Source organism: Myotis brandtii, unplaced genomic scaffold (genome assembly GCF_000412655.1).
Source record: "Myotis brandtii unplaced genomic scaffold, ASM41265v1 scaffold504, whole genome shotgun sequence".
NCBI classification, from domain to species: domain Eukaryota; kingdom Metazoa; phylum Chordata; class Mammalia; order Chiroptera; family Vespertilionidae; genus Myotis; species Myotis brandtii.
In genome coordinates, this window is record NW_005369217.1 from 4,590,829 (window position 1) to 4,603,332 (window position 12,504).

Genomic DNA, 12,504 nt, shown 5'->3' on the forward strand with positions numbered 1-12,504 from the left:
TACTTCCCAACACTTTACATTCTTCCTCTTGTTTTCCAAAGTTTTTCTTATTCAAATCTCTTTTCTAAGTTCACTTGAGGATCTCCCTACTTTATACCTAGTTTTCTATGTGTTTTTGCCTTGTTAACACACTCCTCCTCCCGCATGTCTCACCTCAAACATCTCTGCCCCAGGAAGAATTTCCTGTCTGTAACCTCCCCAGCCACTGCCATAGCCAGGAAGCTTTCCTTGGTAATATCTATGCTCCTGTTTGCCTCAGCATTGACCTCCATTTGATTATATAATTATTACTGTACTTCTTGAATTAAGCTCTCCCCCACTAGATTGAAAACGAGCAGGAGTGTGCCTGGTTTTGCACATTTTTTGCACAGGGTCTTGGCCCCACACATAGCCTTTAGTAAATGCTCAATAAATCTCAATCCAGCTTTTTAAAGTGGATTGTATGAAGTCAAATCTTGCTAAATGTGAATAGATAGAAACTGGACTAAAAAGTTCAAAGTAAAAAAAAAAAGTATGGAGGAGGCTCAAATATCTACTCAAGAAATAAATAGCATTTAACAAACCAGGCCTACAGGTTTTCCTCTTCTTTCAAACCAGAGGTACTATTAAGGGTGCTGATAGGTTTGAAGGGTTATTTATTTATTTATTTTTGTCTGAAAGGCTGACACTTTTGTTAGAACAACTGAACCATGTAATTGGCCTACACAAACCATTGCCATGAATATTGCTTTAAATTGAAGTCATTTAAAAGACAGACTTGGAAATGGCTTTTCCATGTGTGCGCATTTCTGTGTTAATAAAACCCACACGGCAGAGGTGACAATGGGAAAACAGAGTCTGCAAGTTATTTTTGAAAACGTCTGTTGGCAGAGAGAAAAGGATGGTTCCTTTGTAGGAACAACAAAAACAAAAAGTCAAGTAGATATGAACAGCTATCCTGAGAGAGGGTGAATTTATTGCATGAGTCTGAGGTCTCCTGAAAGGATTTTACCTTCGCGAGCACGGAAATGAAATCCATGGGTGGTGAAGTCTCAGAGGCATCGAAGTAGTCCTTGATGATGGCAAAAAGACTGCTCACAAAACCATAGCTTGTCTAGGGCCAGAGAGAAAGGAAACAAGAGTAGGCACACACCCAAGGGAAGGAATAAATATTTGATGAACTTCAAATATCATTCTACAGCTGTTTCTCATTACAATTTACCTCCTGGCAAAATTCAGATTTATTTTCCTTTCAATATATATTTTCTTATAAGTTTTTTATATAAATAAATTCTTTTTGGAATCTCTTCTCTTCCTTTTGGAGGAAAGATATTATTGATTTATAATATATGAGAAAAAGACATTCATTTGAGAACAAACATTTATGAAGGTTAAGGAGATCTTGAGAATATGTTTACTTTCTTAAACAGCCAAGTTAAAATGAAAATTGCTACTGAAGGCTGATATATGTGATCTATTGGCAAGATATCAATGAATGTTTAGATTTCCTTCTTATTAACCTGACCTCCTGACCATAATATTATATGGGGGAACAAACCATGTTCTGTATTGCAGTGTGGAATACAAGCCACAAGAATAGAACAAACATGCATTTTCATGACCCCTCTGGTGAATTTCAAAACATGTCTCCTGGTGTCTTTCTACTTTGGCTCACCTGACTTAACTCCTCCAGGTTTGCAAAAAGGCGCCATGAATCCACATCCAGGAGATATTCATGGGTTTGTAGATATTTTAGTGTATTCATGAAGATCTTTAAAACAAGAAGAAATGCAGATTACTTTCTGTTTTTCAGTTTTGAAACTTGCCCTTTCCAAGAGCATTGAACAAAAACCTCCTGACTACAACTTTACAAAACAGTTTAGAAATCAGTATTTTTGAGGTTTCAGAATTTTCCTAAATACCAATGGTGACATTTAAGCTCCATGGAACATGTGGGAAATGTGCTCTTCTGCATGACGGAGTTGTTGCTGATATGCGCCCTGACAACATTCCTGTCGAACATCATCTGTTCTAATGGGATTTCTCTGCCTCCCGAAGTCAAGAAATCTCACCGGTTCTCTTCTTATCAAGAGCACTAATGTGAGATCAAAACAACTTTCATGCTGGATGCTTATTTATACCTTCGTCTGCAAAAGATCCAAATGTCTTTTACTTGCAGGAAATGAAAAAAAAGAGAACTAATGAGTCAATATCTGTAACTGGTAGGATGCTTGCATTTGGATAAAGGCATTAACTAGGACTGAAAGCATTCAGGGAGCCTCCGTGCTATTGTTTCTTGACTTGATGCTTTCATCCGGCAGGAGGCTACTCTACAGCAAGTCAAGGAAGAACTACAATCCTCATAGATAATTTTCCCTGCGTCTATAAACTAAACAAAGATCAACTTATTGACAGAAGAATGCTTTGCAGAAAATAATGACTGACATTTGTATGTCACTTAGCAGATTTCAAAGAAAACTAATCTGATGATCACAATGCTGAGATGCCATGAGACAGCCAGAGATGGTATTGCCATCCTTCTTTTAGAGCTTAGGAAAGGGATTGTCAAATGACAGCCTGCGGAATAGATCAGGCCTGCTACCTGTTTCCATAAATAATGTTGATTACAACCCAGCTATCACATTCCTTTATAAATTACCCGTGGCTTCCTGGGCACTACAATGGAAGAGCTGAGGAGTTGTAATAAAGACCTCAGAGTCTGCAAAGCCCAACATACAGGGTGAGGCAACAGCAGGTTTACAGTTGTGAGTATGCGAAACACAGGGTTTATTCTTGTATTATTATTATTAACTATTGTATTATTTTCCAGACAAACAACTGTAAACTACGTTTGCTCCACCTCGTATTTACTATCGGGACCTTCACAGGAAGTGTTTGCCAACCTCTGGTTTAGGAAATGGAGGACTGGACTTTTCTAGGGTCACATGACAAGTCAGAAACAGATCCAGGACTTGCACTTAGTTCTCCCTAAGTGCTCTTCACACAGTGCTTTTTCCTGTGCAAGATAGGCAGGATTCATAAGTATTTATGGGCGGAGTCAAGCTGGGAGCACTATGGCTCTTCCTCCCCGTGATCTTGGAAGCAATGGCTCCCTTGCCATCCTTGCCCTGTGGTTCTTCTATGAGGATTCTTTGCTCAGAACCTCACCAGATCTGGCTGCAGCACGGCACTCCCTCGGGGACACCATTTACCTGGTAGACATTACGAATATACCATGTCATGCAGCCCCACTGCGTTACATGTGGGTGGCTGCCTGGAAATCTGTGACGGTGGCCCTGCAGCTGATAAAACACATGCTCCCAGCACTGCTCAGGGGGAGCAAGTGCTCGGAAAGTGGAAGCTGCCCAGCGGTGGTGGTGGTGGTGGGGGGTGTTCCTGCAGGGTGGATCTGCGCTCCCTGACTGGAGAGGCGTGTAAGCAAGTGTAAGCACACGGTGAGAATAGGTAGAGGCAAGTCAGACATCAGATGGGCAGCTGGAATAGTTTACTTAGAAGACCTCCTCCAATCTTGGCAGACTATGTTTAAGATAAGAATGAAGAGACAACCAAGTAGTAGATGAACAGTAGACACATTTTTTTAAGATCTCCTAAAAGAGGGGACCTCCACCCCCAACTTCCTGTTTTCCGGGTGGAAGAGGAAAACAAATTGCCCCCAAATCAAAATAATATTTTCCATCTATTGCAAAAAGCGAGCCCAGCATTACCATCTTAAGAACTAATAAATGGTCCAAGAAATAAGTGCATTCGCTCGCGAAAAGTTCCCACACGGCCTCTTGCTGCTTTCTCAAGTCTACTTGATCAGTAGGAAGTTTCCGATGTGTTGCCATGACTTCATTCCAGGTCTTACCCTGCGCATGGGAGGAAAGAAGGAACAAAACATTTCCACCTTGACCTGTTCTCCATTAGCTCTGAGCTGCGCTAAGTACAGCAAGAACACGCACGCATGCCTGAAACCCTGGTTTCCTGCGCAGGCCCCGGCATGCCTGTCGGCAGTGGCTCCTCCAGCTGCCCAAACCGCAGTTCTCTCTGTGTGGCTTTGGGATGCATGACATACGTTATTTTTAGCTTCAATAAGAAGGAATTCACATTGATGTTTTTTTGCATTATGCTTGAGAATTTCATGAGCCTTTTTCAGTTTATTGCAAAAAAACACCTCAAAGAACCCCAAACTCAGAACTGGGAGGTCTGGTCCAGGCTTCCCTGCTAAAGCTTATTGAAATTAACTACATGAAATGAGAATTTTAAAGTTTATAGCGACCTTTAGAAATGGTCAGCTCAACAGCAAGCTATTTTTTTAAACGAGGAAATTGAGGCCCTGAGGCGAATGAGTAACCACTGTGAACATGTGGACAGGCCTCTGGCACCCATGGTTTTTGTTAAGATGAAATGACCTTCCTGAGGTTTCCGTGGGCATTAGAGAGAGCAGACCCAATTCAGCCCAGCTCTGGGCTCCTCTCCTGTACTTCATTGTTATACGAACAAAGACAACAAAATAGTGACTAAACCAAGGAAAAAAGCCATGTCACTCAGGAAGCAGCTTGTGAGATACCTTAAGGCTGTGGAATTCATAGCCCCCGAAGTCTGTAATCTTCACAGAGGAGAGGCGCTGTTCCAGATCAGATATGTGTTTGTGCTTGTCTTTGCCCTGCTTAAAGATGGTTAGAAACAGGATTTTCAAACAGGAATTCTTCAACGACATGACTTCGGTAGCATCTTCCATACGTTCATTCTCTAACATGCATGAGAAGAGACTGTACCTTTTGTCTATAAGCCACTATCAGTTGCAAAGCCATTTCCCAGCCATAGTCTGACTCACAGGACCACGGAATGTCCCATCTGGAGGACAGGCTGGTGAGGATGTCTGATCCAAACCTTTCATTTTACTAATAAAAAAATAATCCAAGGCTTGGAATAGTTATATAGTAAATAGATGAACTCTAGGTCTCACACACACCCTGTGGGGTGATGTAATGTTTTTCACAGTTCTAACTTTTCCAAACCCAGGATTATAGGACTTTAGCATCAGAAGGTTACTTGGAGGCTTTAGTTCACCCCTCAGTTAGCAGATGACTGGGCAAAGCCCAGGTGTTGAAGGAACTGCCCAACACGATAATTCTCTGCTAAAGAATATTAGGATATGCTAGAAACTAGTCTCTTTAGGATGAAACCATCCACTTATTTGTTATTATTTTTATTTTTTAATAATATTAGTTTTAAAAAATCTGATTACAAAGGTAATAATTTGAGAAACAAAGAAAATCTAAGCTACCTATAATCTTCACCCCCAGATAACGACTGAAAACCTTTTTCTGATTGTAATCATAATTAATGTTTAATGGTGTCATATTTGGACATCATTTCATAACTTTCTTTCTAAAGTTAATATATTGTGACTTTTTTGACTTGTTCACTACTCTGTTGCAAGATCATAAATTATCCACTTAAAAAAATTCATTTTACTGCCCATAACAGGGAGAAGCTTTCAAAAGAAGTGCAAGGCTTCCTAAAGGAAACTTGGCTGCATTTGAAATGAATGTTTATCACAAATAATTTTTAAACTTGTTCTATTGTCTCCAGGTCATGATGCTTTATGTTAATGAGCAGGAGAACACAGGGGTTATCTGTTAGGCAGCTCCCTGTGTGTCTCAAAGGAGACCCTGTAGTTTCAGAATGTGCTGACCAGCTGTGGCTGGTTTCTCTGGTAGGGTTATGGCGCTGAGAGAGAAAATCTATTAGATTTTTTTTTAACATTAGTTTCAACAGTAGCAAAGAAATCTTGGAGAGGGCTGGGGACCGCCTACAGCAACTGGGACATATGCCTTTTGGTGATGTCTGAAACCATAGCGACTGCATGTTGTGGAAATAAAAAAGCAGCCGCCTGTTGGGAAAGAAAGAGGCCGAGACAATGGGAGCAGCATGGGAGCTGTGGGAAGGTGGGCACCAGCCTCTCGTGAGGGCACTCGCTGTGGCTTTCCATGGATCCGACCAGCCACCTGACCAAATGCTTGGTGGATACCAGTGAGAAGGGAGGGGACAGTCCTCCCAGAGGCCCCATTAGCTCTGTAGAGTAGCAGACATCTGGTGGCGTTGGCAAGGAGAGGTCATGAGAAGAGTCTGAAGGGCATTTGAGAGGATACAGAATATGAAGAGAAAGAACCAAGGGTCCCAAATTCTAGAGTCCCAAAGTTAATAACTAAGAGCTGGCTGGAATGAAAATTTGCAGTAGGAACCAAGGATGTGGACCTGGAGCAAAATAAATAGATGTGATATTTGAGCGTGAATATACACATTTTAGTGGTTGACAAAGAGAAGGCATTGAATCTGTGAGAACAGGCAAGATCCATGAGAGCTCTGATGAGAGAGAGGAGGCAGGAGTGTCCAGATCTGGTTATGGAGCCACACATTTGCAGACAATTCAATGTTGGGGCTGAAACAGACTCAGAGCCAGAGGGCCTGGGACTCCTGGGGACCAAATCCCCACTGTGCTGCTTGTAAGCTGTGTGACCTCAGGCAAGCTCTTCAACCTCTCTGAGCCTCAGTTTCTCCATTTGCAAAATGGGGATAATAATGTCACCTGCCTTGTTGGGCTGTTGTGAGAATTAATGAGTTGACATATATAAACTATGACATACAAAATATGAACACACATAAACGGTAACAGTGCCTGATAACGTAAACATATCTGTGTTTGCTTTTATTACTAATATTCATTTGAAAAGAAGGAGAGAAGAAAGGAAGGTAAGAAAAGAGAAAATGTGTAATAATATTAAGAAAATACATTATAATGTAGCAGTGTGTTTATTATATTTATGTGGATTAGCATTTATATAGCTATGAATTACATGATAAATAAGACTAAAAGAATGAAGGAGCGAGTAGAAATATTAATTTAAAGGAGACCAGATACTAGGTCCTTATGAAAGTGAGCCTTTGAGATATGAATTTCCCTTCATTAGTGAGAACATTTGCTGAAACATTTTATCATCCCCCTAATTATTTTGTCTGTGTATCTCCACCACTGCCTACCCACCTCCAACATTGTGCACGCCATTATCACACTTTCCCCCTCAATGTACATGGCAGTCTGACCTTCTTAATGAGGAGCTGATAATGGGCCCCTCAGCATCCTAGAAATCTAGCCCAGTGTTTGACACATACAGCCACCCAACAAATCACTTCTTTCTGGAGAAAAAGACATTGGTTACAACTTGTAAGAGCATCCCTTCCTCAGGTACGCCCTCCCTTCTGGGAGCACATTCTACCTCCCAGGCAGCCCTTAGAGCACTTTCCATAAAAAAGGTGGGCACCTTCCTTCCTGGCTTCAGGAGAGCTTGTGGGAGATTCCCCTTCTCCTGAGACCCCAGACCTGACTGGTAGCTGGCCCTGCCTCCATTTAAATGAGAAGGAGGCCAGGAAAGCTTATACCATAGGCCCTGCCTCAGACCTGCCAGGAAAACAGTCAAATCAGGTCCCTAAAGAGGAGCACAACGGGAATGAACAAGAGAAACAGCTTTAGTGACAATGGTGTAAAACTTTACTAGCTCATAATGTTGAGACTGTCCCTATGCCTGGTTGTTTCTGTCCCTCCCCTCAAGTCATCTGTGAAAGCCCTAATCCCCCAATGTGATGGTATTTGGAGATAGGACCTTTGGGAAGTAACTCGGTGTGGATGAGGTCATGAGGGCTTATAATGACACTAACCCCATTCATGAAGTTAGTGAGGAGGCACTGGAGCTCTATCTCCATTATGTGAGGACACAGTGAGAAGACAACCACCTATAAGCTAGGAAGAGACTTCTCCCCAAAGCCTCTGACCATGCTGGCCCCTTGATCTTGGGCTTCCCAGTCTCCACAACTGTAATAAGTAATCATGGTTACTTAAGCCACCCAGCCTGTGGTATTTTGTTACAGCAGCCAGAGTTGACTGAGACATTCATACAAATGTTTGATGCTTGGAAAAATAATGTGAAAGTCACTCATATACTTGCTTATGAGAACAAGTAGTTTTCCAAACCCCCAATTACAAATGAAACTACCAATATTATGGCCAATATTGATTGAGTGTTTAAGACCTGCCCAGCTCTGGGATAAGCCCACATGAATTATTTGATTTGCTCATCACAACCCTGGAGGCTGGCGCGATCACCATCCAGCTTTCATAGGGAGGCACCTGAAGCTGAAGGAGATTGATTCACTTGGCCAAGGTCACAGAATAGTAAGTGGAGTAGCTGGGATTGGAACCTCAGAGAGCTTTGAATTTAGCTACGGTACTTCAAGATGGTATTGCAACTGGTACTGCTGTTAGAACAGAATCAGTCCTTCCCTGCCCTACAAAATCAGGAGTGAGGAGCGAGGTTGTAGTCAGGAATGCCCCTTCCCTCTACCCCGAGCATGCCTGGAGGAAAGTCTGCACTCTGGCCAGCCCTCGTCGTAGGCTGTGAAGATTCAGGGACCACTGATGTAGATTTATGACTCTTTCATAATTGATGGTACCAAGAATGAATTAAAAAACACATACACCAGGACTAATCCAACCGGCTTTCCCAGAAATAGAAGTGTACCTGTGGAGTCTGTTTCTGTAAGAGCTCATTCATTTTTCAATGTTCCCCGTAAGCACAGCACTGACTGCAAACTGGGGCATACATACCCTGTGCAAATTGACTTTATCGAGTGAGCTGCTTCCAAAGCCACATCGAGTTATATATTTAGAGTTGGAAAGCATCTCAGTATTAGGATTGCTTTGTGTTTTTGCAGAGCTCATTAACCACTGGCGATTAGCACTGTTGTGCTGCGCAAAATGGCCTGATTTGGCATGTTCCGTAGCCACTACTACAGATGTGATGATATAATTTAAACTTCATGTGCCGTGTGCAAAGATAGAGGGGCTCTTCAGCCCCTTCTCTCTTCCTTAGCTACAGGAGGCTTAATTAAAACGACAACGCACAGCACTCACCGCTCCTCTCCTGGAGAAAGGCCACCGTGGCTTTTTGGATTCTGGTGGGTGAAATGAAAGAAAACATATTAGAACTTTGAGTAGCTAGTGACAGAGCATTGCAGTGCTTGACAAGACCTGCTTTTCCAAAGAGTCAGATGGAATTCATCCTGCTCTAATTCTCCTTCCCTTGAGAATGCCCAGAATGAATATAAATATTTATGCAGACAGTGAAGGAAGCGGTGTTGCAACCTAAAAGTTGGTATTCCATTGCTACTTGAAGGTAATATTGTCCTATTTCTTTAGTAGACTATTTTTCAGCCTCCTTTTCTTGATCACTCAGGGGGAAAATCTATGAAATGTCATAAAGATGTTGAATAATATATTTAAGATGGAGAGTCATAGAACGTTGGGGCTGAAAGGACATTTTTTACACTGTTCTACCAGAAACTCTCCCCGACCAAACTTGAGTCTTGATGACTACATCACCTGACAATCCCAGGTGTGGTTGAACTCAGACTCCCGAAATAGGGGAACACCAGCACATCACCAGTCTCTATGTGGGGGTTTATTGTTGCTATTAGCCACCATCCAAGTAGTCCTGAGGAGCTGCTTTGAGTTGAGAAGGACATCACTGTTCAATAACACACTTTTTTTTATGATCACCAGGAAGTAAAGTGATGAGATTTGGACTCCTGATTTTCATGTCATTTGCATCAATTTGTAATGTTACCAAGAAAAAGCTGGGAATCGTCTCTTAGGATTAGGTGAGGTGTTCTGATGACTCAGTACAACAAACTAGATGTCTTATAGGTCTGTCTCTCTCTCTGTTCCATTCGTCAGGGAGCTCTGCATAGTACTTCAATCAGATGGAGGCAATTACGGAACGGCATTTACTACAAAGGGTGTGCTCAAGGGGCTTTTCCTATTGGAACCCTGGAAGACACCTGTCCAACCAATTATCTTGCTCACTCTGACCACCTTATTAATATTTTAAAAGGAGAGCTTGGGTGGAATCTCCTTTAGGGACAAATCGGCTTTACCACTCTTATCTCTCAAATGCCTGGTGGTAAATTATGTCCAATTTGAACTGCAATTGGGGTATCTGGTTTTAACAAATGTCTCTCTGTTTTTTCTAGCTTTGAGGGTAATTTCAGGGCCTGGGAAAAGGATCACAAATATTCAGAAGATGTAAATGGGTCTTTTCTGCATCCTCAATCATTTATTATCTGTATTAAACGTTAAGGTTTGCTGACTCAGCTATTTCACCAGTGACTCACATGTACCTCGAAGCTTGAGCAGCACTGCATTAGACCATGATTTGGGGACACAAGAGCTCTATTCTAAGCTCCTTGGGAAGAGGACGTGGAGGCAGAAGGTGGAGAACGTTGCATAACTTTTACTATGTGGTTTCTGCTGCGATGCTAGGCACACAACAAAGAACAACTAGTTCCTTTAGAAACATCATGTGCTAGTTACGTCTTGTTTCTTAGCATGGCAGTTTTCAAACTTTAGGTGGCATCAGAATCATCTGGAGGGCTTGTTAAAAAATAAATATGTAGTGTTTGGTGAGAGAAATTATGGCTGTCTATCCCCTACCCAGCTCCCTTGCACTACATTATGAGTTTCAAATTTTATTATTGCAATAAAAGTGCTTTATGCTGGAAAAAAAAATAATGTCCAGCTAGCGTGGCTCAGTGTTTGAGCATCGACCTGTGAACCAGGAGGTCACGGTTTGATTCCTGGTCAGGGCACATGCCCAGGTTGCGGACTCAACCCCTAGTAAGGGGAGTGCAGGAGGCAGCTCATCAATGATTCTCTCTCATCATTGATGTTTCTCTCTCTCCCTCTCCCTTTCTCTCTGAAATCAATTAAAAAATATATCAAACAAACAAACCCACAAATAACTATTTGACTTTGGGTAATGAGCACATGGTGCAATATATAGACCCTGTAACATAGAACCCACACCTGAAAACTTTATGTTCATGTTGACCAATGTCACCCCAATAAATTTAATAAAAAAATAAAACAACAACAGATACCTGGGCTGGCTCTGCCCCCAGAATTTCTAATTCAGAAGGTCTGGAGCAGGGCCCCTGCCCACGTGTCTGACAATTTCCCAGGTAATGCTGAAGCTGCTGGTCTGGGGCCGGCCTTCGGGAAACACTGCTTTCGTTGCTCACCAGCTTAGGGCATGTGCAAAGTCTCATGGAACAAGTACTAACCTCTGTTAAGGTTACGCTGTGTTCAGAGCTAGCTCTAGTATCTAGGGGCCTGTCCGTGAGTAGGTCACTTAATCCCTCTCGGTTTGTGCATTCGGGTGGTTGTATCATAGGAGACAGCAGACGTTTATTTGGATGGCTATGTCTTACAAGACAGTAGATGTGAAAGGGAGCTATAAAGTGTGAAGAATGATACAAATGTCAGGCATGATTTATTTACTGGTGGCTTCTGGGTTCCATCTAATAGGTGGCTGATGCAGGCTGGCAGGGAGCACGCAGGACTAGCAGCCAGGAGCCTGGACTCCATTCCTCTACACCAGTGGTTCTCAACCTTCCTAATGCCGCGGCCCTTTAATACAGTTCCTCATGTTGTGGTGACCCAACCATAAAATTATTTTCGTTGCTACTTCATAACTATAATTTTGCTACTGTTATGAATCGTAATGTAAATATCTGATATGCAGGATGTATTTTCATTGTTACAAATTGAACATAATTAAAGCATAGTGACTAATCACAAAAACAATATGTAATTATATATGTGTTTTGCTATGGCCTTAGGCGACCCCTGTGAAAGGGTCGTTCGACCCCCAAAGGGGTCGTGACCCACAGATTGAGAACCGCTGCTCTACACAAACCAGCTGGCACCTCGGCTGGGTCAGGTCAGGGCTCCTTTCTGGGTCTCACTTGGCACATATGTGAATGGGAATGAGCTAGTTTCCGAGTTGCAGGATGCCCTGGTCTCCTGGGGGTGCCTTGGAGGTGAGGCTTTGGGACCCACCCCATTTTCAAATATTGCAACTCTGCCTGGATCTGTTTTATAGGCTTTATTTCCAAGTGAGGGTTCTTATGTAAAAAGGGCTCTGTTAAGAACAAAACCAGTTTAATAGCCACCAAGATGGGTAATCTCTAAGACTCCTTTCAGCTCTCAAAGGAGCTGTTCTTTTCTTTCCCAACTGAGTTCAAAATGCAGAAGATTTACCCTTAAGGCTGCCTACTCTAATGTCCTCTAACAGTAATCCGCTGTTACCAGGACCTCTGCCTCCTCAGGGTACCACCCGGGTTGGAAGGGTGTGGGTGTGGTATTGGTTGTGTGCCTAGCATCACAGGATGATATGGAAGCTGCCCACCAGCCCGGAGAGAGCATTCAGCTCCAAGGTGGTGACCGTCCCTGGACCTGGGCAAATTACTTGACAAGAGGACCTCATACATCTCTGTAAGTGGAGTGGCCAGTAGCAGAGTGGTGTTCAGCTGGTTCCAGTAATTCATGGCTGATGCCTAAGTCAGTGAGAGATCTGTTGAACTTGTCAGTGCACGTGTGGTACTGGTCATTAAGTATTTTGACCG

At 42.6% G+C, this 12,504-nt stretch overlaps 1 protein-coding gene across 1 annotated transcript in view; it reads right to left on the bottom strand.

Annotated features, from left to right (window-relative positions):
• Window positions 1-12,504, bottom strand: part of PLEKHG7 (pleckstrin homology domain containing, family G (with RhoGef domain) member 7) — a 48,217-nt gene that overhangs the window by 25,879 nt on the left and 9,834 nt on the right. Inside the window, exons 3-7 of the mRNA XM_005877033.2 lie at window positions 8,954-8,994; window positions 4,550-4,645; window positions 3,705-3,848; window positions 1,655-1,750; window positions 992-1,093 (exon numbers count right to left, since the gene is read on the bottom strand). Of these exons, the coding sequence (XP_005877095.2) occupies window positions 992-1,093; window positions 1,655-1,750; window positions 3,705-3,848; window positions 4,550-4,645; window positions 8,954-8,994 (479 nt within the window). The remainder of the gene's footprint in view (window positions 1-991; window positions 1,094-1,654; window positions 1,751-3,704; window positions 3,849-4,549; window positions 4,646-8,953; window positions 8,995-12,504) is intronic.